This window comes from Tubulanus polymorphus, chromosome 10 (genome assembly GCF_964204645.1).
Source record: "Tubulanus polymorphus chromosome 10, tnTubPoly1.2, whole genome shotgun sequence".
Lineage (NCBI taxonomy): Eukaryota > Metazoa > Nemertea > Palaeonemertea > Tubulaniformes > Tubulanidae > Tubulanus > Tubulanus polymorphus.
The window spans coordinates 2,260,236-2,285,539 of NC_134034.1; the positions used below are offsets into that span (position 1 = coordinate 2,260,236).

Below are 25,304 nucleotides of genomic sequence, written 5' to 3' on the forward strand. Positions count from 1 at the left end.
GAATCTACATCGACGTTCAAATCTCTACTTTTGGTCGGGGTTTTGGCATATAAGTGTGTGGATTTTTTGGTTTTCCAAGATCTGCAACCTCTGAACGTATCGGGGCCGTCTCAGTCCAAAGAGCAAACGGATGCAATCCTTTCCGATATAAAATAACCTATATTTTTACATGTTGTTTTTTTTTTTACAAAAATCTATATCTACGTATTTGCGTACGATATACATTCACTCTTCTACAAGCGAAATACAAAGCGACAAAAAACAATCCGGTTTTTTCTAAATCGAACAACGAAATAAATCATGAATATCTTAACATATTTAACCTACACTTAATCGATATATTAACCTATTTGACCTACTTAATGGATAATAAAAATGCACGCTTGCAAAATGCTACTCATTATGTTCAATCGATTGATTTATTAAGGACGTAGATTAATTACTAATAACTTGCATAATTAACTTTAAATTTTGCACACACTTTTTTATGACTGAGAAATTTTTTTATTCGTTGCATTGAATTTTTATTCTATCTTTAACTAAAAAAAAAAAACAACAACAAAATACAATTCATGCCGTACTAAATCAATACTTTTTTCGTTGATAAAAGAGATAATTGCTATGTTTGTATCATGAGTATTTTAAATGTCGATTTTTGAAAATGCAAGTGATAACTGACACTTCCGCCATTTAAGTTTTATCACCCGAAGCCAGTGAAGGTCTTGCAGCATCGCGCCTCGTCGACTTAACTACGACATATTGGTTAACTACGTGTGATCCTTCATATGGCGGACAATTGAAACGTGTAAATGCTTTCGTTATCATTTGCTGTTATGTGTGGTTCTAGTGTCCAGCACTGGTGGTAAAGAAAACTATGACGACACGTCCGAGATCTCCGAGGTTTGTGAGTCATCCATCAGCAAATTCTCCTTCCAAACATGAGCGCCAGGGGGCGCTACGGACAGCCCACAATGTTCGCTTTTTATGAATGATGCAATTTATGGGTTACATGTGTCAAAATACATATTCTGCTCCAATAGAATTTTGATTTTTTTTTCAAGTGACACAGACAGTGAGGTGGCAGGAACGAATACCTCATATCAATTTCTTTCCTTCGTCTCTCATTGATTTGAATGCGGCATAAAAATGAGGAGATTCCACGTAAATTGTTCAATATATTGAAATTGAATTGAATTTGATGATTTCTTGTTGAATAAAATTTGATCGAATTTGCAATTCATACATACACATCGCTAATTAGCATATCCAGGTCATCGATGCCTATTTGAGAAAAAGCTATTTTCCCGACCCATGCACAATTGTCAAGGATATATCTTCTGTAGTGCAAATGAAAAATCCTCCCAAAAGCCAAATCAACTAAAGATTTCACAGAAATCGATCTTTAAATACAATTTTAAATCTTGAAATAAAACCCGGAAGTAAAATAGTAGACGATACCGCGAGTTCACGCGAACACCTGCTGATTTCTGCCTTTGTTTCATTCTAGACGGGAGTCTCGCGCCTACTGTGGCAATAGAGGATTCCAATCGACATAGGTGTCCAGTATATAGATTGTACAAATATTGCACAATACGATACAAGCTGCTGCGGAAATCAACGATCCCCTTTATTTGAGTTCGTAGGATCGTAGATCCAGTTTAAAGTGGAAAACCGTCTAAAAACGAACCGTATCTGGTGGAATAGCTGGCTGTTACATACGACCACATTAAATCGCCATCGCGGACTAAAAATTTTGATCAAGAAATGTTTCGCTTAAAAAAAAGTCACACATCTGTCTGTTTGCTCTTCTGTCGCAATCCCGGTAGTGCCACGTCTACGCTAAAGGTGTCGCTGACGGTCATACTTTCCAGGTCTACGTCGTCGAACATGTCCAGATCGCTGACGCCATCTTGCGGATATTCGTCGTCGCTAGTCAACGCGCCCGGTCGATAGTTGTCGTATTCGGACTCGTACGCCGCTGAACTGCTATCGTAGTTCAACGCCGGGTCGCTTCGGGAGAGTTCGCTGCAACTTTCGAACGAAGATATGCTAATGTTATCCGCCAGGAGGTATTTATGCAAATGAGCCGGTATCAGCAACGAGGCGCGGTTCAATTTCGGGCTCGGATTGGCTGACTGATTGGCAGACGATGTTTGAGACATGGCGTCTTCGGCGTCGCTCGGTATATAGTCTAAACTGCGACACTGCCGCACTGGAGCGCCGAATTTCTGACGCCGCTTAACCTGGAAAGGCGGCGCCACCGGCCGTGGAGGTTTGTAATCCTGAACCGGAAGCGGTGAAACTTTCCACGCGTCCGCGTCGCTGACGCGCGCACCTGCTACGCGTGGCATACTATCGGCATCGGTGGCGTCACCTGGTGTCAGTTCGTTGTCGTCCGTGCCGGCCAGAGCTTCCACAGCCGAGGCGACGGTAGTGTGCGTCGATCCGGTCGATTCGCACGGAGTCGTCACAACCGCCTCCTCGTTACCGCCTTCGAGCATCGACTCTACGTCACCGTCCTCTGCTGCCGTCGATCGATCCTCCACATCCGACAACAATTCGACCTTCAGCTTTTTCGCGCGTGGAAGACTATTGGCTAACGCCGACAACTGATGCAAAGTCTCGATGAATTCCTTCTCCTGTTGTTTTTTCGATTCGGATATTTTCATCGCCGGCAGTTGGAGCTCTTTCTTGCGCGGACTGATATGAGGTGACGTGTAAGAGGGTCGAATCCTGTTCGATTTTGTCGCCGATATTTTGCCTCTGAATTTATGATTACCGTCGCTATTCGTAGACCTGGCTCGCGATTCGTTTTGACTGTAAGCGCCGCCGGCGTACGAAGATTTATCCAATAAAAAAACTTCCCTCGGTTCGGGCATCGACGTTTGCTTGATCAGCGGTGGGCGTGGCTTCAACGGCTCCAACAAAACCTCGGCTTCCGATTCGTTGAGCAGATCGTCTGCCGACATCTCGTCGTCGCCGGTGCCGTCGCAATACGACTGATAGGACGGGTATTTCCATTCGACGTCCGGGTCGTTGGCGCTGTAGCGGGAACCGGTCTCGGTATCGGTGGCCATATTGTCGTAATCGGTACGGACCAGCGACAACTTCTCGTCCAGATCGGACGGCTCGTCTGCGCTGCTCTCGCGCTCGAAACACGTCATCTGCCGACCGTCGATCTTGACCCCGATTTGCCCGACTGGTTTTTTGTTATCGACCGGGGACTCGACGCTGCTGTTGTCGGACGCGTGCGGCGACGCCTCTTTGATGCTACCCATCTGCGGAGTCAAGTTTCTAGACGCGCTTCGCTCGTAAGAGGGCGCCACCGATATATCCATCGCGTGGTGATAGAACCCCGGATAGATATTGCCGGTCGGCGAAGTCGGGCTGATGTGCGATATCGTTTTACTGCGACTTGATGCGATGTTAGGGTGATTGTAAGAATACTGCTGCCGGCTGATTTCGGGATTGCTGAATTTACGCCCGTAACAGTGATCCATTCCGTGATAAGGGCGATTGAAATTGAACAGATCCGTGTAGTTGAATTTACCCTCCTGCGGAGAGTGCGCGTGAACCTCGGGGAACACGGGTTTCTGTAGTTCGGGGCTGCGGTATTTGTACTCGGGTGACTTGCGCTTGCTGAGCAGCGGCGAAGGCGGTTTCTGGTAAACGGGCGCGAGTACGTTCTGTTGGAAGACGCCCTCTGGCGGTATATTCGAGAGTATATTGCTATTGTCGCCGCTTCCGTATAATGAACGATTGTTTTGTCGATGAGGCGTGAACGCGCTTCCCGGGGAGGCGAAATTTCGCGCTTTGTTTATGGCGAAATCTTCTCCCGGTGAAGACGAAGAGTTGAATTGTTTTTGTTCTAGCGATAGGTTTTGAGGTCGTTTCTGTTGTTGTTGTTGTTGTTGTTGGAAACCGTTTTCAACCGGTGAAAGTTGGTTATTTTGCTGTTTCGCGCCGGCCGCTGCCGCCGGGACCGTATCGATGAAATTCGTCTGCGTCACCTGGTTGTTCATGAACATGTTATTGCCGTTGTTGTTACGCGGATACGTGCCCTGACTGTATTTGCGGTTTTTGAAATGCACCATCGGAAGTTCGGGTGAGTCGCGCGAACACGCGGCTTCGTTCTGAAGGAAGCTCGCCAGAGACGAGTTACTCGCTTTACGTTTGGTCTTCGAGAGGTTATTTTGAGTTTGTTCACTGTTGCTGGCTGGGCCTGCGTTGTTGGCACGTCGCCAGCCGAGACTACCGGGCGGGGTTTGCCCTGACTCGCTGTTATTTTGATTGCATCGGTTTCGTCCGAGAGTCCCGCCGTTATTGCTGTCTAATGTACTGCTGCGACCTCGCATGCTATCTAACGATATCTTACTCGGACTACTGGCTGGTCCGGGCCGTTGGCCGGAGCGCAGACTGGTTGGACTCTGCGCGTAAGGAGCTCGGGTCAACGAAAAGTCCGAATTGCTGGCCAAGGAGCGGCGACCAGTCAAAAAGTATGTCGTCATTTGACCTTTGCCCTTGACACTGATCGTTCCACGACATTCAAAACAGTATTTGTGACGTAATATCCGGTAGACTTCTTCCGTCGTCTGAAATAGAGAAACATTTTAAGATTTTAAGACGAATGAAAGATGGCCGTCCTGTCTGACATAATCAAATTGATTAGATGATTGGATCTATTAACCAATGTGTCTAGATCAGGAGAGTAGATGTCCCTGGAGGATTTAAGAAGCCTGTCATAATTTCCCAATGTATATATCAAATTGAAAAAAACAACTGGACGGTAATTTGCTGATGTCATTGGTATATATGAGGCTTCAACTTTTGTGAAAGACAGATCATATGTGCAAATCGTTGATGTCAAAGGGGGTTTATGGAGGCAGCCATATTGATAAGCGTGACTATAGACATTAATGGGCGAGTTTGGGGATTTTATTCAAATTTAAAGCGGGGCCAGAAATGAACCTTCATCACCCACAACCAACTCAACCAACTCAAGGATCTGAAACCTCGAACCCTGACATGATGAAACGACTGACTGAGTACAGACTGCTCCCACCAGGATTCGAACCTACGAATACTGGACCGAAGCTTGACAGATGATAAGCTAACCCACTCGGCCATTTCTATAAATCGGTATACCATACCTGAATATGATCATTAATTCCAGTGCTTTCCATTCTACTGGCCACATTGACGGTATTGCCCCAAATATCGTACTGCGGTTTGCGGGCTCCGATCACTCCTGCCACAACTGGACCTATGTTTACCCCTAGAAAAATGAGCCAAATAATAGAATTAGTGGACAACATTGTGAAATGTGAAATGGATTTACATGGAAGTAGAGAGTCACAACTGTGGAACCAGGTCCAGGGGTGAATAACAAGAGGGTTTTCTGCGATGTAACAGAGGACTTTAAAAAAGGAAACGCGTGAACGTATAGGCCCGCACAGGACAGGCAGAATAGTTACAAGTGTATATAGTTAACCTTCTTACCGATTCTCAATTGGAAACTATTGTACGAGTTTTCGTTAATGACTCTGAGTTTATCTTTCATCGCTAAAATGAACTCGATGAGTTCCGTCATCGCCCAGATCACCGACTCGTCGTTATCGTGAATCGTCTGCGCTGGTATTAGTCCCACCGCCGCCATATAGGTGGAGCCAATAGTTTTGATCTTGTCGACGGCTCTGAATCGATCCTCGTTCAGTAACTGAAAGAATGAAACAAAAAAAAAACAAACCCGTTAACGATGACATCTATTGACGATTTCGCGTCAGGACCTAACGGGGTTTGCTAGAGTGTAGTAGGACACCAACTACTGCGGCAATAGAGGATTCCACTTCGGGCAAGCGAGGATCAACCTAGTAGGACTTAATATAGGGTGGCAATATAGGATTCCACTTGTGGTAAGTGAGTATCCACCAGGTGTCGCTAGTGTCCAATAGGACTCCAATAGGTGTCGCTAGTGTACGGAAGGTCATCGACTAAGTTGAAATAGAGAATTCCACTGGCAAAAAGGATCCACCAGATGTCGCAATTAGTATTGTCCAGTCGAAAAAGCACAGGGTCGCAAGTAACCTACGTACTTCATCGAAATCGGCGATGATTTCGTTCAGAACCCGCAGACATTCGATTCCTTGGTTGTTGGCGTCGAGTTCGATGTAGAAATCAGAGAAATTCGGTATCGAAGCGAAGAAAACGCCGGATCTAGCGTACGCCTGACTGTACAATTCCTAAATTAAAGAAAGTAATAACAGAAAATGAGCGAGATATTAAATGATTTTGATTATTTTAGAGTCAAAATGTGATTCCCAAGTTCAGTGTTTTTAGTTCATTTGAACATAGATCAAGAATCTCCACAGATATTTGTGTTTTAACTCGATTCGGGGTCTAGTTCTATCCACTCTGTTGTGGACGCTCACAAACTTCTCGATTAAATCAATTGAAAATTTTTACGTGTCCAATGCACAAGAATCTATGAAATTCAGTTCGTATTTTCACCGTTAGATTTCTTCAAAACACGAACCATGTTGTTTTTGTATTGTCTATCCATGAAATGTTCGGCTACGTGCTTAGGTAGAAGGTTACAGAGTATATGTCTGTTATTGTTTTGTAGCTCGGCCATGTCCATCTTTTCCTCAGCCGCCTGAAAGGAAACCAAACGAAAAATTAGTATAAACCGCTCTGCGATGACCCAGCTCAGCACTCGTGTTATCATATTTTCAGGATGCAAATTGAGTAACCACTGGGATCTTGCTCAGGAAAATGGGAATCAAGCCGCCAAAGCCTATAGCATGCATGGGGAATGGCTGCAATACCTGCGTCTGCCAGAGGTGATCTAGTCGATGGGTCCATTCCTGTTGGCGACTGTGAACGAACAGCAAAACTAGAAACTGTATCAATGCGACGATTCCTACTGCGTGTGACGGGATGTACGGCCTGAAATTTTGAAAGATAGAAATACAAAGAGACTTGCATCGTCCATATCACCGGCAACAGACGGCTTCAGCGTACATAATTCAAAAGGCTTTTTTAGGATTTGTTTCATGTCAATGATGATCACGGGGATGGCAATTTCAAATGTGAAACATTTCTATCACGAAATCATTCTAAGAATCTACTACTAGCAGAATAAAAAGGCCGACCGCTTAAATCCCTTCATGATATAGATTATTTGGCTTCTATTGAATGGATCTTTTCGATCTTGGAATAGGGAACATCCGTGTAAGGTCATAAAAAGGGGACGGCAAACATTTTACTAATTTCACAGGGAGTTTGGGCTATCGGAGCAATGTAGAAGAGATTGGAGCGTGCAAGCGCAAGATTGTCTGCGTTGGTGGCCAATCACCGAATGCCACCATAGCACCTTTCCATACATTAATATCACAAGTTGTCCGCGTGGCCTAATGGATAAGGCGTCTGACTTCGAATCAGAAGATTGCAGGTTCGAGTCCTGTCGCGGACGTTTTTTTCTTAGTTAAAGATTTTTGTCGGAGTTCATTAAAGTTTTGCTAATTATTGTTTGATAATTAACCATCGTTACTACCAATATATTGATTTACATTAGAACGAGATATTCGAGTTATAATTGGAAAGCGGGAGAAGCTGGAAGACCGACGAACTACTAGCGCAACTGGCGGATCCTCACTTGCCACAGATTGAATCCGCAATAGCCGCAGTAGTTGATGTCCTACTTACGAGTGTAGTTTGTCGTACGTTGCAAAGACAATCGGATGCGTTATCACCATGACGACGATATAACAGACGGCAATCAAAAACCACATGACCAACTTCAAAATGGCGCTGATCCGTAGGAATACAGCCACGCAAATATACGTCATTATTCCGCTGATGTAGATGTACTGAGGGTAACCGCAGGAGAGATGATTGCCGACCAGTACGTTCCCGTTCGTCGAGTTGCTTGAAATCATTTGCCCGAATATCAGGCCACCATCACAGCATAACTGTAAAACAAAGTAATATCCAATTCAATCTTTTTAACGTTTGGTGGGACTGTTGTATTATCAACCATAACATTATTGAGGATGTAGAAACTACGCTAATCAGTCAGATTCAAAACCATTAACAGTCAAATGGGGATGTAAAAACTACTGGGAACTGTCGATTCCGAGCGGTCTCAGTTGCCAAACAACATTTACATAATAATGGGGACGTAGAAACTACCGGGGGAAACTGACGTGATGCTGAACAACAGTTGGGGATGTAGAAACTTCCGGGGAAGCTGTCATATTGTGAAACAACATTTACATAATGATGGGGATGTAGAAACTACTGAAACTATTCATAGCTCACTTAGAACACTTACCACGTTCACTTGTCCCACTGTATAAACCAATAATATCGTTATAACTATCACAGACATGCGTATCGATAAACCCTTCCTCATATCAAACTCCAAACACTGAAAATAGATTTCAATAATTGAAAAGATAAACAATATTTTACTATTTAGTAATTAGGTCTTTGTTTTTCTATATACACACGATCAATGTAAATAGACCTAATTTCAACTTTTGACTCTTGAATCATAACTTCGAAATTGGGCTAGTGGACACTGGAATGAACCAGACGTTCAACGTTCGATTCGATTCTTTAACGGGACGATTCACTTCAAAAACTTACTCGTAATTTCGCGGCCAGAACCAAAATCAAAATAACGCAAATCCACGTAAAACTAATCATTATCAAAATCAACAGCAAAACCGTCCTGAAAAATAAGCAAGCAAATCAAAAATGTTGAAATACGGGAGATATCTTTGAAATATCATCTTTGCTAGCAACAATCCGACTTAATAAACCGTTTTAAGTTTAAACTCATGAAACCGGACTCTTAGTTTTATAATTAAGCCAAGGCAGTATTCCGCAATTTCCGACTTGAATTTGACTCTTTTGATTGGAGATGTCACTCCGTAGTCAAATCTGACCAATCTAGCTGTGGACCTGGGGCCGGTTGCATAGTCATGGCTTAGACTTAAGACCAGTCTAAGACCAACTTAGTTCTATAGCCAATCTAACAACTTAAGACCAGTCTTAAGATTTAAGACCACTTTTTGACTCAAGTCACGACTGTGCAACTGGCCCCTGGACATTATGACACGGAAATCTATCTCGCACTGGTCTTGCTCTCTTATCGGAAAGAATGAATTTATTGGATGCATACCTGGGTAAAACGAGTACTTGCGTTAGACCTAGAGATAATAGCACCAGTAGAACACACGCCATACTCCCACCGAACGACTCGTCACCGATCTTGTTATACTTTGAAACAGAAAACGAAGATTCGGTAAGAAAAGGTATACATGAAGAAAAAACTCGGCATTTATCGGAAATTTAGGTTTCAAATGGCAGTGTTCGGATCAAAAAGTGGAAGTCAGTTCCCAAATTCTATGTTAAGATTTCACGCAGTTATTAACTCATTGGTCAAAGTGAAGTGATCCAGTGTAGATATTACACTAACTCACAACTGGGCAACTGGACACTGTGCTTGGATGTAAAACGGTGCTTAATGGGCGTATAAAGATGTTGACATGGCACCGTGAAAATATGATGACTGAAAAGATTATTTCTTGACACAGAAAATTTTAGAAAGGGAAAATTGGGGTTCGAACCGGTACTTGATCAGACTATTATGATTTAATACTCTTCGTTTGATATGAATGAATTCTTATACAGACAAAAGCTCATTACAGAATCTGAATTGAGTGGACCGCAATGGGGCCCATAGGCCGTGATCCACGGGTCGTAGATCCCTGGGCCATGTATTCTCATATGAATATTGGATCACGTGATAGCGACCGTTACCTGTCGTTCCTGTTTCGAATGTCGGAATCGGAGGGTTACGTAATTGACTTGCGTGGTTTTTTCGCGTTGTATACTACGCGCCGAGATCGCCGTAGCCAGGAATTTATTCACCCGATCCGTTGGTAAAAACGCGTCCGAATGCCTACAAAAATAATTCGATACAGGTCATAGAAGATATTGTTCAATTCAATCACCAAACGCGCTATGACACATCGTTAAAACGAATCATGGGACCTAATTCCACAGTGCAGGTTGCTGCTCGGAAAGTTCCATAATGTACATCCTCCCTGGGATTCGAACCCGGTGGCATCGCAAGACTCCGCTGCGCAAGATATGCATATTCGACTACCGTGCTAAGTGAGTCCTAAAGGACAGGTTAGAACTTGTCGTTTCAAGCTTTTGGAAATGAACAAATCTAATATTTTCCGAAGTATAACTTCAACATGTTAGCAGGGATGGGTTATGTAAGAATACAAGAGAGTTTCTTCTATATAATAACTTAATTTTAACTAGTTATATAAATGTCTTCTGCCAGAAATCAACGAAAAATAACTCGTGCAAATAGCTGTATAGTTTCAAAGCGATAGATGCGGTAAATTAGCAGGGGCAGTTCCCTTCACTTCCATGTAACTACCCCCCCCCACCATTTTGGAACAAAAAGCTGATGTAGCGATACAAGATTTCACTTGTGGCAAGTGAACATTGTCTAGGTGTTCTTTTAAACAAAGCAGCACGTAGTATACGTGACAACGGAAAAATCTCCATTTGGGACAAGTGATGATTCACCAGGTGTCGCTAGTGTGCAGTAGGACATCAACTACTGCAGCAATAGAGATTCCTCCTATAGCAAGTGAGGATCCACCAGGTGTTGCTAGTGTGCAGGAGGATATCACCTGCTGCGATAATAGAGGATTCCGCGTGTGGCAAGTGAGCATTCACCAGGCGTCGCTAGTGTGCAGTAGGACATCGACTGCGACAATATAAGATTCGCTCGAATGGAATTCTACGCGAACTCATCATGAGTTTGATTTTCGCGAGCAAAACTTTTTCCAACATAATTTTCTGCTTACAAAAAGCGGTATTCAATCATCGTCAATTCTCACCGCGGTTTCAATTTTAAAAGTTCAGGCCTTGTTCGATTGATGGCCACTAGGTGTCGCTACTATGACAACATCGATATTTTTGTGTTCACCTTTTTCTGAACGGTTTTCGCAGTTTTTCTTTAAACGTTCCCTGCAAAATTCAAAGCGTTCGCAAGATAATGCTAGATTAGATATGTTATCAAGCAAGTCAACTGGGTACCGGCAACGCTACTGTGGCAATAGGGGATTCCAAGACTGGAAGCACTAGGTGTCGCTACTAGTTTCTCGATCTTTTTCAAATTCTTCTTCATTTGAATTGAAACTTTTCGCTTAGATAAATCAATGAAATATCCACCATCTTGTCGAGAATCAAATCTTGGAGGATTGTACGGTAAGATTCGGTTTTGGGAGTTCAATATCTAATTCATAAGTAGCGGATTGAATATGAAGTTTCGCTAAGTGCGACACACGCAAGACCGACTACTAGTAACGCCATCTGGTGCGCATTGCCGGCACCCGATTAGTGATTAGTAAAAGCTCGTTTCACGCCTTCAAGCGATCGGCACTCTCGCATGCTGAATATATGAAATGATAAAAACCCTGCATCGATGTGATTTAACCCGTATTTCTGTCGAAGAGATTCTTTAAACGCGTCCTGAAATAAGGTCAAATATGTAGATGTATTTTATTCAATCATTATTAAGAGGGCATTTCATCAATACTTTACTGGAGTAATTTATTAGCAATTCATGATATTCTAATGACATGTCCAGCAGCTTGTAGCGGATGAAATGATTTTCAATAAGGCCTATCAGTATCATTGGATGATCACTATTTATTTGTTGGTTTATAGAGGGGATAGCGCGTACGCAGTCCCCCACTACCAGAAATTGTACACCCGAGTCTCCCACATTTGGGGAGATCGTATGGGTCAACCAGTCTTTGTGCAATGACAGGCCTCGCCATAGGGGCACCGCCTTCCAGATCACGGTGAGCACCCCTGTGCCAGGTAAGTATGCTTACGTAACGTTCCGTATTTCTATATATATGACTGACCCTTAGAGTACCTGACCGGTGTCCAGATTATTCACAAAGATGATCGATTAATCAATCTATTGGGGTTTGGAAATCGGAAATATACTACGAATGTTTTAAGAAGAAATTTAATGACATTTCTGACGTATTTAAAAGCACGTCTTGAATAGATTTAACAATGTTTAGATCATTAAAATCTAACGACTGGAAACCCTTAATTGCCACTAGGTGGCGCTACTGAAAAGCAGTAGGCCTATCCATGTGTCCTCTCACGCATGTAGCGCATGTGAGTGCAATTACAATAAAGAAAAACTCTTATTATGGCCCAACCATTTAAAGCGAAATTTGGACGATCAGTTTTTGAAAGTGTGATGGTCTTTGTAATTCATTTTCAATTAGAAATGTCTCAGGTAAAGCACTGAATACGTGAAGTGTGCACGATTAGTTTATGAAAGTGAGCTGATAATGTGTCTAGTGTCTAGTGTCTGGTGTTTGTAATTCATTTTCGATTAGAAATATCTCTGGTAAAATTCTGAATTATACGCGTGAAGACTAGAAGATCTAAGATTGAAAAGACTGCTAATTAAGTATCGAATATCTAGGATGGCAGCATGTTGATGTTTGTACCTAACTACGGGTTGCATAGTTGAAAAAACGGTATTTCTGTTGTATTGTTACACTTAATACTATTGCTTTAAAGGAGATAAAATCCGCTTACGACCAGGTGACTGAATTCGATCGATAACCTACCAGCTTCGAGTTAGTAGCTTTCTGCGACATGGTGTGATGGTGTCCGAGGACGTTCGAAAACGGAATTTCGGCGTTGAATTTCACGGCGCGGATTAACCTCATAACGCAACTCGACACGTTCTTGAACGAGAGACGCTTCGATCTCGAGTAGTTACTGCTCATCCGTAAACTCGGTTGCTGCAAGAGAAAAATCGTTTACAGGATTTGTTTTTTAATTCTTGCTGATCCGTTAATGGGGTCATCATTGATGAATTGATTTGCGATTCGTGTATAGAATAACCGTGGGTTCAGCCAATCCCGGCGCTTCGGCAAAATGCTAAACGGCCGCTTGTAACAGATCGAGGCTTACAATAAAGACCTGGCTAAACCCATCTTTTGGTTCTTTTGACAGTTAATCAAAATTAAGACCAGTCTAAGCCAATTCTCTTATAGCCAATCGTTCAACATTGGAACCTGTCAAGTCAAAGCACATTTTGATTCCATGAACAATCTTAATAGTTTATAAAGCTAATCTGAAAATTCGTGACCCAGTCTATGCTCATTCTATAAGCAATCTAACAACTTAAGACCAGTCTAAGCTCATTTTAGTTCTATGACCATCTAACAAAAGATCAGTCTAAGCTGATTTTGGCTCTATAGCCAATATAACAAATTAAGACCAGTCTAAGCCCATTTGGGTTCTATAACCAACCTAACAACTTAAGACCAGTCTGAGCTCGCTTTGATTCTATAACCAATTCTAACTAGGAGTTGGTTGAAAGAATATCTTACCTTTTTGGAGGGTCTCGATTTGACTAGAAATGTTTCTGTTCCTGTTTCTTTTAGAAATAGATTCCTATCGCCACCGTGCCCGGGTTCGACTCCATATTCACCGTGTAGACATTCTAACGTGTCTCGTGTTATGTGAACTCGTCTGGAAAAGAAATTAATAATACTTTCAAATTATCAAAATATCATCGGTGCATGTAACTGTTGACCCCCTTCCCCCCGGTCGATGAGAACCCTGTCGCATTGCTACTGTGGCAATTGATGATTCAATTTCTTGCAAAGTGCCGATGCCCTAGGTGTCGCTAGTAGGCACTTGAACATCAACTACTGAGGCTATAGTGGATTCAACTCGTGGTAAATAAGGAAACAATAGATGTCGTTAGTGTGCAGTAGGACAATTGCAACCACTGCGGCAATAGGGGAATCCACCTAGGTTATTGAGGATCCACCAGGTGCCGCCAGTGTGCAGTAGGACATCAACTACTGTGGCAATCGAGGATTCTACCTGTACGTGGCAAGTGGGGATCGTGAATAAAAACATGAATATGGCGTCACTTGAAAGGGTCCATTGAAGATCACATCTTTTGATCATGGAATCTAATGTAGATTTGGTTTTATTGAAGATAAATGGATTACCCGGGAATGCCACCTGACTCCATCTGATTGGCCAACGTGACGTCATTGCTCCAGACGTCGAAACACCAGCGTTTCAAGCCTAACACACCGCACAACACCTGTCCCGTATGTAAACCAACCCGCATGTTCAACTTGACGTCCGTAGCTTCAACGACAGCCCTGAAAATAGTGCACATACAAAAAAAAGATCATAAATCATAAATCTAGATAGAAGTAGGAAAATATGGAACACGTAAGGATTATGCCTGATGAGCGGTTTTGATATATTGTCTTGATAATGCTTATTATCAATGTCCTCTTTTCTTAACTCATAATCTCATTAACCTGTAATCTCCAAGTGCTACCAAAACACCCTAGTATAGTCTGTCTAACGTAAGATGATAGCGAAAAGGGCCATTCAGCATTAATGAACCTGAAGTATTGTATTGTATTGTATTGTATTGTATCGAATCGCATTGTATTGTATTGTATTGCATTGCATTGCATTGCATTGCATTGCATTGCATTGCATTGCATTGCATTGCATTGCATTGCATTGCATTGCATTGCATTGCATTGCATTGCATTGCATTGCATTGCATTGCATTGCATTGCATTGCATTGCATTGCATTGCATTGCATTGCATTGCATTGCATTGCATTGCATTGCATTGCATTGCATTGCATTGCATTGCATTGCATTGCATTGCATTGCATTGCATTGCATTGCATTGCATTGCATTGCATTGCATTGCATTGCATTGCATTGCATTGCATTGCATTGCATTGCATTGCATTGCATTGCATTGCATTGCATTGCATTGCATTGAGTGGCATTGTTTTGTATTCATTGCGTTTTCAGGAAAGTCCATATCCTGGGACCGGTTGCTCAAAAGTTCGTTAGAGTCAACCAGTGGATAGTTGACATAGTGACAATGAAAAGTTCATCGTTACTATTGCATCTATTCATATGGTGGTTATCTTAAGCCAACATTTGAGCAACTTGTCCCTGGCTGTTAGCTAGATCGTGGACGTCTATAGACGTCCATGGCTAGATGGATTCGCCGAGCAAGCCAACGAAAGAGACTAGAGTTGAGTTTTAGCGAGTCGAAATGAGCATCGTTGGAGCGTTTCAAATCCTCAGTTGAGTATACGGGAGTCTGTAGGCCTACAGTTTTTTTGTGGTGTTTATTTGATTCAACAAAGACAAAAGGATCACTCTATTGCAAGTAGTTATTGTCCTACTGTACACTAGCGATCCCTGGTGGATCTTCGCTTGCCACAATAGGGAACCTTTATTGCTACGGCAGCTATATAGAAAATACCGATTGAATTGTAGAATTAATCGAACGCTGAAAATATTATACCGCGACTGCCGGTGAAGTGAAATCCTCGATTGCCGCAGTAGATTGCTGGGTTCTCGCTTCAGCGCTCGCCGGGTCACATGGACCCGTGAGAAATAGTAAAACACGTAATTGGTAGTTCATTGATCGGACAATTAGTATTGGCTGTAGTGAAAACGAATGTATATCGTTCATTGCTCGACGCTCGAAGAACTGAATTGCCCTCGAGCCGAACAGATAATTATAACCATTGTTCGATGTCGACAACGGAAGAAAGTTATCGGTTTGTTGTCGCTAGCGGTAACCTATAACGCGATGATTTCAAGTTGACACCAAGTATCGGAGAGTAAACATTTAGTTTTAATTCATCCCGCGATAGGATATCGTTTCTAACGAATTGAGATGGAGCGATGGAAGAACAATCGGTTTCGCATATCGGTGATATCGTGTGACTCCTCGAACAAACAGCGACCGGTGAAGAGGAATTGAATTTATTTCATTCCAGACTCGTGGTCGTCGGTAGCGCGCGTTTGAAAAACGGTGGTTAGAGTCATTTTCTTATCGCAATTTACACCGGACCGCGCGTCGAAATGGACCGCGGCGCAATCATCCGGGTTTGCTTGCTGATTACAACTATTCACAGTTTGATATTTCAAGTAACAGGTATTTCTATTTCTTGGGTGGAGAGTTTAGATGTACAGCGCAGCAAAAACAGTAAAAACCACATTATTCTAATTAGTAGAATAGATTCATTTAGATCCCGAAAACCTTCGCAACAATGAAGTTATTTTACCCCATTAGAAGATCAGGTTCTTTTTACTGTTTTCGCTGTTGTGGATTTTTAATTATTCACGACGAATGTTAACTATATCACCGTTTCTAATCTATCCATCATTCATTCCTACGCTAAGTTTCACCTTTTCGAGATTTAGATTTCTATCAGACTATCGTGAATTTCTAGCAATACACAAAATGTTCGCGCGTCCTTACGTGACGTAACATCGACTACGCTGGCCATAAAATGGCGCCATGTTTCATTGTTTGTTTGCTCTACTTCTTTCCGCCTGATTACGAGTTACAAATTCTAAATTCGATTTCGTCGCCTTTCTATTATGTTTTCAGTTTCGGTGGACGGTCGAGTAAATGTAGCGTTGAATAAATTGACGGCACAATGCAAAACGAAGGAAGACAAATATTCGTCGTTGGCCGTGGATGGAAATCGAGACACGGTATTGAACGCCGGATCTTGCACTCAAACGGGTGAATGGCTCGAACCGGGTCCGCTATGGTGGAAAGTCAACCTCACGCACGTATACAACGTGACCAGCGTCCTCCTAGTGAATCGGAACAAATTTTGTAAGTGCTCTTATTGTCCCGTAGGAGGTCCCTAGTTCGAAACCACCTCTGGCGTTGTCTGCCGAGCCGCTAGTCAGGCTGTGAGCCATAAACAACCTATAAAAAGGTCCTGGCCGTATCTTATGACCCGCTAGGGTTACACTGTTACTTGCAGTTGGAACTTTTTGTCTACTGGCCGTTTACGACCGCTGTGAAAAATAACTAGTAAGGTCTGGGAAAATCATCCTCCTTCTGCAGGGACTCGAACCTGATGGCATCGCTACACTCAGCCACGGCACGAACCCCTGCATCAGTAGACCGGGTGCGCAGGTACATGCGCAGCTTTCCGAACGAAAACTGGTGGCACCAATCAGATTGCTCGTTGTATAATCGTTGAGGCAAATTTCAAGGAAGAACTGTAAATGGGAAAACCCGGGCTAAAATAAAATGGGATTTCTGATTGGCTAAAAATCACATCATCTGAACTGCGCATGTATCTGCGCACACGGTCGATTATGGCAGGGTTTCGTGCCGTGGCACTCTCGATGCCATCAGGTTCGAATCCCTGCCGGGGGAGGATGGGGAAAATATGTGTGGATGTTTTTAAGAAGTCATGTTTATCACTAAAATTCACTGATGCCCTTGGTTATAATCCACATTTTATTTTTACAGACAAGCGTCTGAAACAATTTAGAATTCTAGTCACTACGGACGAGTCTCCGCCGAACATGGATTTATCAAATATACCCCAGAGTTTAGTTTGCGCCGCACAGGAAGCTTATATGGCCGCGTCAGAAGAAAAAGAGTTCTTCTGTCCCAGTCACATGACCGGAAATACTGTCATTGTCACGAAGCCAGCATCAACTGATGCCTTGAGCTTGTGCGAAGTGGAGGTTTACGGTAAGAGAAACGTCGTTCTTGGGATAGAAGTGACTGTAGGGGAAATATTTTTGGAAAATCGAGTATATTCTCATTTGCAGGATATAAACTGATCCTAAGTACTACTACAGCTACCACAGAACCAAGTACAACTACAACTACCGCAGAACCAAGTACCACTACAACTACCACAGGACCAAGTACCACTACAACTACCGCAGAACCAAGTACCACTACAACTACCGCGGAACCAAGTACAACTACAACTACCGCAGAACCAAGTACAGCTACAACTACAACTACCACAGGACCAAGTACCACTACAACTACCGCGGAACCAAGTACAACTACAACAACCACAGAACCAAGTACCACTACAACAACCGCAGTACCAAGTACTACTACAACTATTGCGGTACCAAGTACCACTTCAACTACCGCAGAACCAAGTACAGCTACAACTACAACTACCACAGGACCAAGTACCACTACAACTACCCCAGAACCAAGTACAACTACAACTATCGCGGTACCAAGTACCACTTCAACTACCACAGAACCAAGTACCACCACAACTACCACAGAACCTAGTACTTTGACAACAGATACAAGTCGCTGTGTAACTGATCAAACCCGGAAATACATCAATAACACATACCAACGATATTCTAACTGGATGGAAAAAGCGACGATTCTGAACACATATGCTGCTAGTAGATCTTGTATCGAATGTGCCGCTATATGTAGTCGCGATAATGATTGCATAGGGATCACGTGTAAGCGCACTTCCGGTCAGTTTAAGTGTAAACTATACGCGGCAGTTACAGACAGTTCTGCGCAGCCGCAAACAGCGACAAACAATCAAATTGGTATTTCCTTCTATCAGAGAAATTGCTGAATAAACTCTACTTAAACAGGGAGTCCGCGCTAACAGAATATTCTCCCTTGTGGTGCATGAAGCTATATTTTAACACTCAGACAATTTACGCGGCGTTTGGAGGGGAATATTTCAGATATGAACAGATAATGTTTCGGGATTAATGTTGAAATCAGCTCCGACAGAGGGCGTGATAGTGATAGCAGGATCTAACATTCGTTAATGTAGTCCAGGAGCAGGTCTCGAGTGAAAATTTCATGTTAGAGCTTGGCACCGAACATTTTCTGAATCTATGGAACTTGTCGTTACAGAAAAGTTTTGGTGCCATTTTTTCATTGTTGATTTGGTTGCCATGACAACCATTTCTACTTAGCCAGTGGCCATAATTTTGCCCAATTGGAGCAAGCAAGAAATGAAAATGCTCTCACGGAAAGAACATTTTTATTATAATTTAAACTGTATCTTAACAATAAATAGCCATTTATTCTTATTCTACAGCTGTTAATCATACAAGATGCAGGAAAGGTACCGAAAAATCACAGCATTTTTGCTTTTTGGCCCATTTTTTGCTCTTATTTGCTCTGTTGTCATTGCATTGTTACATGGAAATTATACAATAATACCTATCTGTCTAGTGTCATTTTATAAGATGGAGTTAAGCTATTATTCTCGACCATGGGTAACAATGACAATAGAAAGTTACCATGGCAACGGAAGCTTAGGAATGATTAGGAAACGATTTTGCAGCTGTTTTTTTGGTTTAATAAAATCCGTCCGTAAAATGATTGAATGATTTTTTTTGAAGTATTTTGGACCCGGAGAACGTAAAGAGACAATGTTTAAATTTGACAATCAACGCCCACGAATTCCGAAAAAAGTATCTCTTTGGGTAAAAAATGTGCTCTTATTCCCATTACTTTTTCAACAAAAAGAAATATAGTTTTTGTTGTGTCCATTGTAATCTTCGATATTATGATCTGCAAAAGGTATTTTTCTCAATTTCTTTTCATCATTTGAATACTATTCAATGTTACAATATTTTCATGCCTGGTTATATTCCTGCAATCCTAGTATATAATTATAATATCGTAATTTTTCCTCTTGCCTCTGTTCTAAAATACCGCGTATGGACTTCGATTATGGAACCCTCGACGGGGGATTAGAAAACTGCGAGAGTCTGACATGTAAATCACTTATAGTATGTCCTTACCAATTTGGCGTAATGATGTTGACAAATCACACGTCTGCTAAAAAGCCCTTTCGACTGGCGCAAAGTTTTCATAGTTGCATTGTTTATGTGCACCGTCTGTCATATGGAGTGTCGTCTGCATAGAATAGAGCCTTCTTCAATTGACCTCTTGATGATAAAGAAAGGGGCTCAACTTAACATACACGGCTTGCTGAAACTAGAATTGTATTGAGCTGGCAGCTACTAGTTGTCTATACGTCGTATGCCCGATCCACAGGACTGGTTTGAGATGCTTATCCTGACGGGAACAACTCGAGTAAGGTAAATGAATAAATAGGGATTTCTCGATGACTGTAAGCGAATGACCGCGAGCTACCACGCCGCGCCAGTGAAATCAAATGATGGAGGAAAAAGACAGAATTAAACGGCTTAGGTGCAGGCCTCGTGTCTCCGATACTTAATGAAGTGACCGTCAGTCACGAGACAATAATCTATCCTACAATTTTTGCTCTCGCTCGCCACAAGTTGTTGTCGTACTGCACACTAGCGACGCCTAGTGGATCCTCACTTGCCACAAGTAATAATCCTCCATTGCCGCAGTAGTTGATGTTTTAATGCGCGCTAGCGACACCTGGTGGATCCTCACTTTCCACAAGCGGAATCCTCTATAGCTGAAGTGGTTGGTGACCTTCTGCACACTAGTGACACCTAGTGGATCCTCGATCACCTGCCACCAAATGGAATCCTCTGTTACTGCAGTAGTTGATGTCCTACTAGCGATACCTGGTATCTTTTCTTGCCAAACATGGAATCACATATGGCCACAGTATTTGAATTTCTACTGGCACACTAGCGACACCTGGTGGATCCTCACCAGCCACCCAGTGGAATTCTATTTCAACAAACGCTCGTTACCAAGAAATACAATTGAGTCAAATCGATATTTCAATCGTTCGTATTGTTTTTTTGTTTCAAACGAAGTGAAATCGATGCTACGCGGACAATAGAGGAGTGGTCTAAACCTGCACTCAGCGCGAGGACGTGAAGTTTACTTCGCACAAGAGAGAATCGGAAGTGTATCTCGTGTGCAACGCATCGCAGGACCGTAGAACGTGAAAAAACCCAATATTTGAACAGTAAGCTATTGGAAACTGTCAACATCGGATGCGTCGGTCATAAATTCTTCTGTATCTTTATTTTGTATGGATTTTACTGCGATGCGCAGAATGGGAATCGCGACTTCTGCAAGGATATTTTTGCTGGTGACGACATTTTGTAAGTTTTTCTATTTACATCCCACATACTCAGTTGTGTAATACTATTCGCGCCTCTCGTTTATTGAACACCGTTTCGAAAGACTTTTTCTGCTTAAATTCGGTACAGTTTTCTATCAAATCGTTCAAGTCGCAATAAAAACGATAAATAGCGGAACCTCATTAAATCGAACTGTAACCGAGACAAAGTATCTATTTTGTTTTTATTCGATTTTCCGATATTAACACTTAACATATCTAATGTTCTGCATTTTTAATATCACAGGTTCATTATTTCGTTTTAATAAGTTCATTATTTCCTTGATAGGTTCATTATTTCCTTTGATATCCTCTGCATTGATAACCCGTATTTATATCGGCAAATCAACGGCTGCACTTTTGCTGCCAGTAGCCACTGCGCGGTACACTTTTGGGAATTCGCACCTGTTAGGAGGACTGCGATTCAGTTGACCTTGGAATCTACGGCAGTTTCAAAGAAAAAATTTATGTAATAATGGGGATATAGAAACTACTGGGATATGTGGCATTGTCAAACATAAAATTTACATAGTAATGGAGATATAGAAACTACTGGGATATGTGGCATTGTCAAACATAAAATTTACATAGTAATGGAGATATAGAAACTATCGGGAAATGTGGCATTGTCAAACATAAAATCTACATAGTAATGGAGATATAGAAACTATCGGGAAATGTGGCATTGTCAAACATAAAATTTACATAGTAATGGAGATTTGTCATGTTTGACCACATCGCAAAATGGCCCCGTAACGTGGCAAAAATGACCAATTCTACCAACATCTTTATATCTTAACTCCCAGTTGCGATGTTTCAACCCGACGTTGCTCTGGTGAATGTGGCTTTGGACAGACCGACTGACCAGTGTTTTACCAATGGTGACCATAATTCGTCGTTCGCAGTGGATGGAGACCGGAAGGGAACATCAACTCACACGTCAGGTTGGCCTGGACCCGGTCCAACTTGGTGGAAAGTCGATCTGGATTTTGTATACAATGTAACTAGTGTTATACTAGTTAATCGCAATCGATTTGGTAATTTATTTACATCTTTCGGCCCAGGGATAGATAAACCAGAGCGTAGAGGCCTGGTACGAATCAATGAATCTATGCCGTCCTCGGCATTCGAACCCATTAACATATGGAATTAGAATGTCCAAAAATTAAATGAAATGTCAAACGTCTAGGGCCTGGGTCTATTATTACCTATATAGAAAGTTCGAGCGCATGCATGCCGAGTAAACTATCGCAAGTTACAAAATTGTGGTTATGTAATTATTTCTGATGTCTTTTCGAACTAGTTGATACATAATGAAGGCAGATTGACTGAATAATAACGCAATAATGACCTAAATCATCGCAATATCAATATGCGTGACGATATTTCTGCTGAATACTGATTAAGTGTTTGTATAATTTTCAGTGAATCGTCTGCGAGAATTCAAAATTCTGGTCACCACCTGCGAGTCTCCGCCGAACATGAATCTATCAAATATTCGTCGGGATGTAATTTGTGCCGAACAGGAAGAGAGCATGGGACAAGTTAATACGAAGGAGTTCTTCTGTCCTAGTAACCTCACCGGTAATAGGATTATCGTCACGAAACCGTTCTCAACGGACGCTTTGACCTTGCGTGAAGTGGAGGTTTACGGTAAGGGAAACATCGTCTCTGGAGAATAGAACTTCGGGAGAATTTGAGGAAAAAACCACGTTATTTATGTTTACAGGATATGAATTGTCCTTAGTAGAATGTACAACTACCGCAGTACCAAGTACTACTACAACTACCACAGAACCAAGTACCACTACAACTACCGCTGAACCAAGTACCACTACAACTACCGCAGTACCAAGTACAACTACCACTACCGCAGTACCAAGTACCACTACATCTACCGCAGTACCAAGTGCCACTACAACTACCGCTGAACCAAGTACAACTACCACTACCGCAGTACCAAGTACTACTACAACTACCGCAGTACCAAGTACCACTACAACAACCACAGAACCAAGTACCACTACAACTACCGCAAAACCAAGTACCACTACATCTACCGCAGTACCAAGTACCACTGCAACTACCGCAGTACCAAGTACCACTACATCTACCGCAGTACCAAGTACCACTACAACTACCGCAGTACCAAGTACCACTACAACTACCGCAGTACCAAGTACCACTACATCTACCGCAGTACCAAGTACCACCACAACTATGGTGATTAGCAAGTATCAACGGATTGATTCTAACGACGCATCGATTCTGCAGGCAGTTCAAATTTGTAGATCTCGGATCGAATGCGCCGTCTTATGTAGCCGTAACACTGACTGTACAGGGGTCACGTGTAAGCGCACTTCCGGTCAGTTGAAGTGTCAACCGTACACAGCAGTTACACGCAGCTTTGTGCAGCCGCAAACAGCGACAAACATTCAGAATGAGATGTCATTCTACAAGAAACAATGCTAACTCTACCGAAAGAGGGCGTTACAGCTTACATCATACATTACCTTTATGCTTGTAACTAAGCAAAAACACTACATCCGATTTCTACATGATAGGCGGATATTACAACACGCCACCTAGCGCAGGGATATTGAACTGAGACCCGCAATGCAAGCGATATGCTCGATGCGCCACCTAACGGATGGCAGTTGGATATTTGTGATGAGCTTTTCTGAGGAACACAAAATATCTAACACTTTTAAGGTTAATATGTTCTTATGTTCATGCCGTTCAATGTACATACACGCGGGTAGATGAGGGAACACGGTGCCACTTTTTGACTGGTACCTTTTTCTTCGTGCACCTTTACTTTTGTTATGCTATTTCATTTTCTTAAGCCACAGTCAAAATGTTATCCAAAACATTTGTGAGCTTTATTGACATTTAAGTGCTTGTATCATATACGTGCATTATAAGAGTGTTTCTAGAAAATCTTCTCGATTTTTAGTGGAGATGATTATGATGATATTGAATAATAATCATTTGTCCTCGATTTACAATACGATTTCGTGCAAAAAAAGGAAACCAAAAAACCGCACAAAGGGGCACAATTATGAATATGGCCATTCATGGATAACTAGAGTATAATAAGCCTTAGTTTATAGTTGGTTATCGAAGTGTCAGCAGAAATCCTGAAGATAAAACTCGTCTCAGCATTCCCAAAATGGTCTAGGTTACCCATATATCACCGCAGTGGCGAATTCCTACCATGGTGATATCGCAGATGATGGTCGCTGGGCGCTGTGAGGAGCACTCTACTTTCAAGATCTTCACCCGACCCGAATTGAGGGTTCCCGGGGAAAGACTTTCAAAGAATCTTAAATAGTAATCAAATACTCACGCTATTGCGTCTATCATGTCCAAACCCATTTCTACGCAGCATTTCGCGTGGTCGGGCCTCTGGTCGGGTAACCCGCTAACGCAATAATAACAATCGCCCAATATCTTTATTCGTAAACAATGGTTCTCCTGAAAATTTAAATTCCAATTTAAAAAATCTTAGTACCGAGTCCCACTACAAATACCGCAGTAAGTACCACCAATACAACTAGGAAAACGCCGAGAGAAGAACCCAGAAAAGAATTATTTTCCTCGGCACATTTTCTGTGATTATAAAATCAAAAACCACTCTGTACAAATTAAAAAAAAGATTAAAAACAAAATTTGCTCGATCGAAAATTGAAATAAAGATGGGACGAAATTTCGAAATCATCGTCTTAGTTTAATTCTTGATAAGTAAATTTTGTTTTTTTGACTTTTCGATGTGTAGAGGAATTCGACCTTATGTTCCGATGTTATGATTGCGACTATTCCAGTAGAACGGATTTCGTAGATTTTATATCGGCGGAACGGTGTGTTTTCTATCGACCGTAGAGTGGCGCCCTCTTCGCGCCGGTTAAAATCGCGGTCGATTGAAAGATTAGACTTACCTCGGCGAGTTGGTCGAATCTGCCGAATAATTCGTTGAGTATTTTCACTAATTCCTGAGCCGTGCACTGAGACGACAGCGCGGTAAAACCGACGATGTCCGCGAACAGAATACTGAAATATATGAAACCGTCGTTTCAGGTACGTCATTATCATGGGGGTTGTCTTACGGTCGTGTTTTAGAAATGTTTCAGTTCAAACGCATCTAAATTCTGGTTTTAGGATGATAGATATGGAGCCTTATCCGATTTAAGTTCTATAGCCAATCGGCGTAACAACTTGAGACCGGTCTCTTATTCATTATGGTTCTATAACCAATCTAACAACAATCTAATAGTCTTAGGGACGTATCTAGCAAGGGGCCGTTGCCCTTAT

At 42.1% G+C, this 25,304-nt stretch overlaps 1 protein-coding gene and 2 non-coding genes across 3 annotated transcripts in view; 1 reads left to right on the forward strand and 2 right to left on the reverse strand.

The window, feature by feature from the left end:
• Positions 1-224: 224 nt before the first annotated feature.
• The window catches only part of LOC141911834 (adenylate cyclase type 1-like), a 72,074-nt gene continuing 46,994 nt past the window's right edge, over positions 225-25,304 (reverse strand). The window contains exons 4-20 of the mRNA XM_074802898.1: positions 24,932-25,043; positions 24,343-24,470; positions 14,100-14,258; positions 13,467-13,608; positions 12,696-12,872; positions 11,510-11,565; positions 9,829-9,970; positions 9,188-9,285; positions 8,650-8,734; positions 8,333-8,428; positions 7,705-7,970; positions 6,825-6,945; positions 6,533-6,652; positions 6,093-6,239; positions 5,500-5,716; positions 5,151-5,275; positions 225-4,592 (exon numbers count right to left, since the gene is read on the reverse strand). Coding sequence (XP_074658999.1) covers positions 1,785-4,592; positions 5,151-5,275; positions 5,500-5,716; positions 6,093-6,239; positions 6,533-6,652; positions 6,825-6,945; positions 7,705-7,970; positions 8,333-8,428; positions 8,650-8,734; positions 9,188-9,285; positions 9,829-9,970; positions 11,510-11,565; positions 12,696-12,872; positions 13,467-13,608; positions 14,100-14,258; positions 24,343-24,470; positions 24,932-25,043 — 4,999 coding nt within the window. The 3' untranslated portion in view covers positions 225-1,784. The remainder of the gene's footprint in view (positions 4,593-5,150; positions 5,276-5,499; positions 5,717-6,092; positions 6,240-6,532; positions 6,653-6,824; positions 6,946-7,704; positions 7,971-8,332; positions 8,429-8,649; positions 8,735-9,187; positions 9,286-9,828; positions 9,971-11,509; positions 11,566-12,695; positions 12,873-13,466; positions 13,609-14,099; positions 14,259-24,342; positions 24,471-24,931; positions 25,044-25,304) is intronic.
• On the forward strand, positions 7,399-7,471 carry Trnar-ucg (transfer RNA arginine (anticodon UCG)). The gene has a single exon. It is a non-coding gene; the product is annotated as a tRNA-Arg (tRNA).
• LOC141912373 (U1 spliceosomal RNA) lies at positions 11,763-11,927 on the reverse strand. Its single transcript, XR_012620153.1, has one exon. It is a non-coding gene; the product is annotated as a U1 spliceosomal RNA (small nuclear RNA).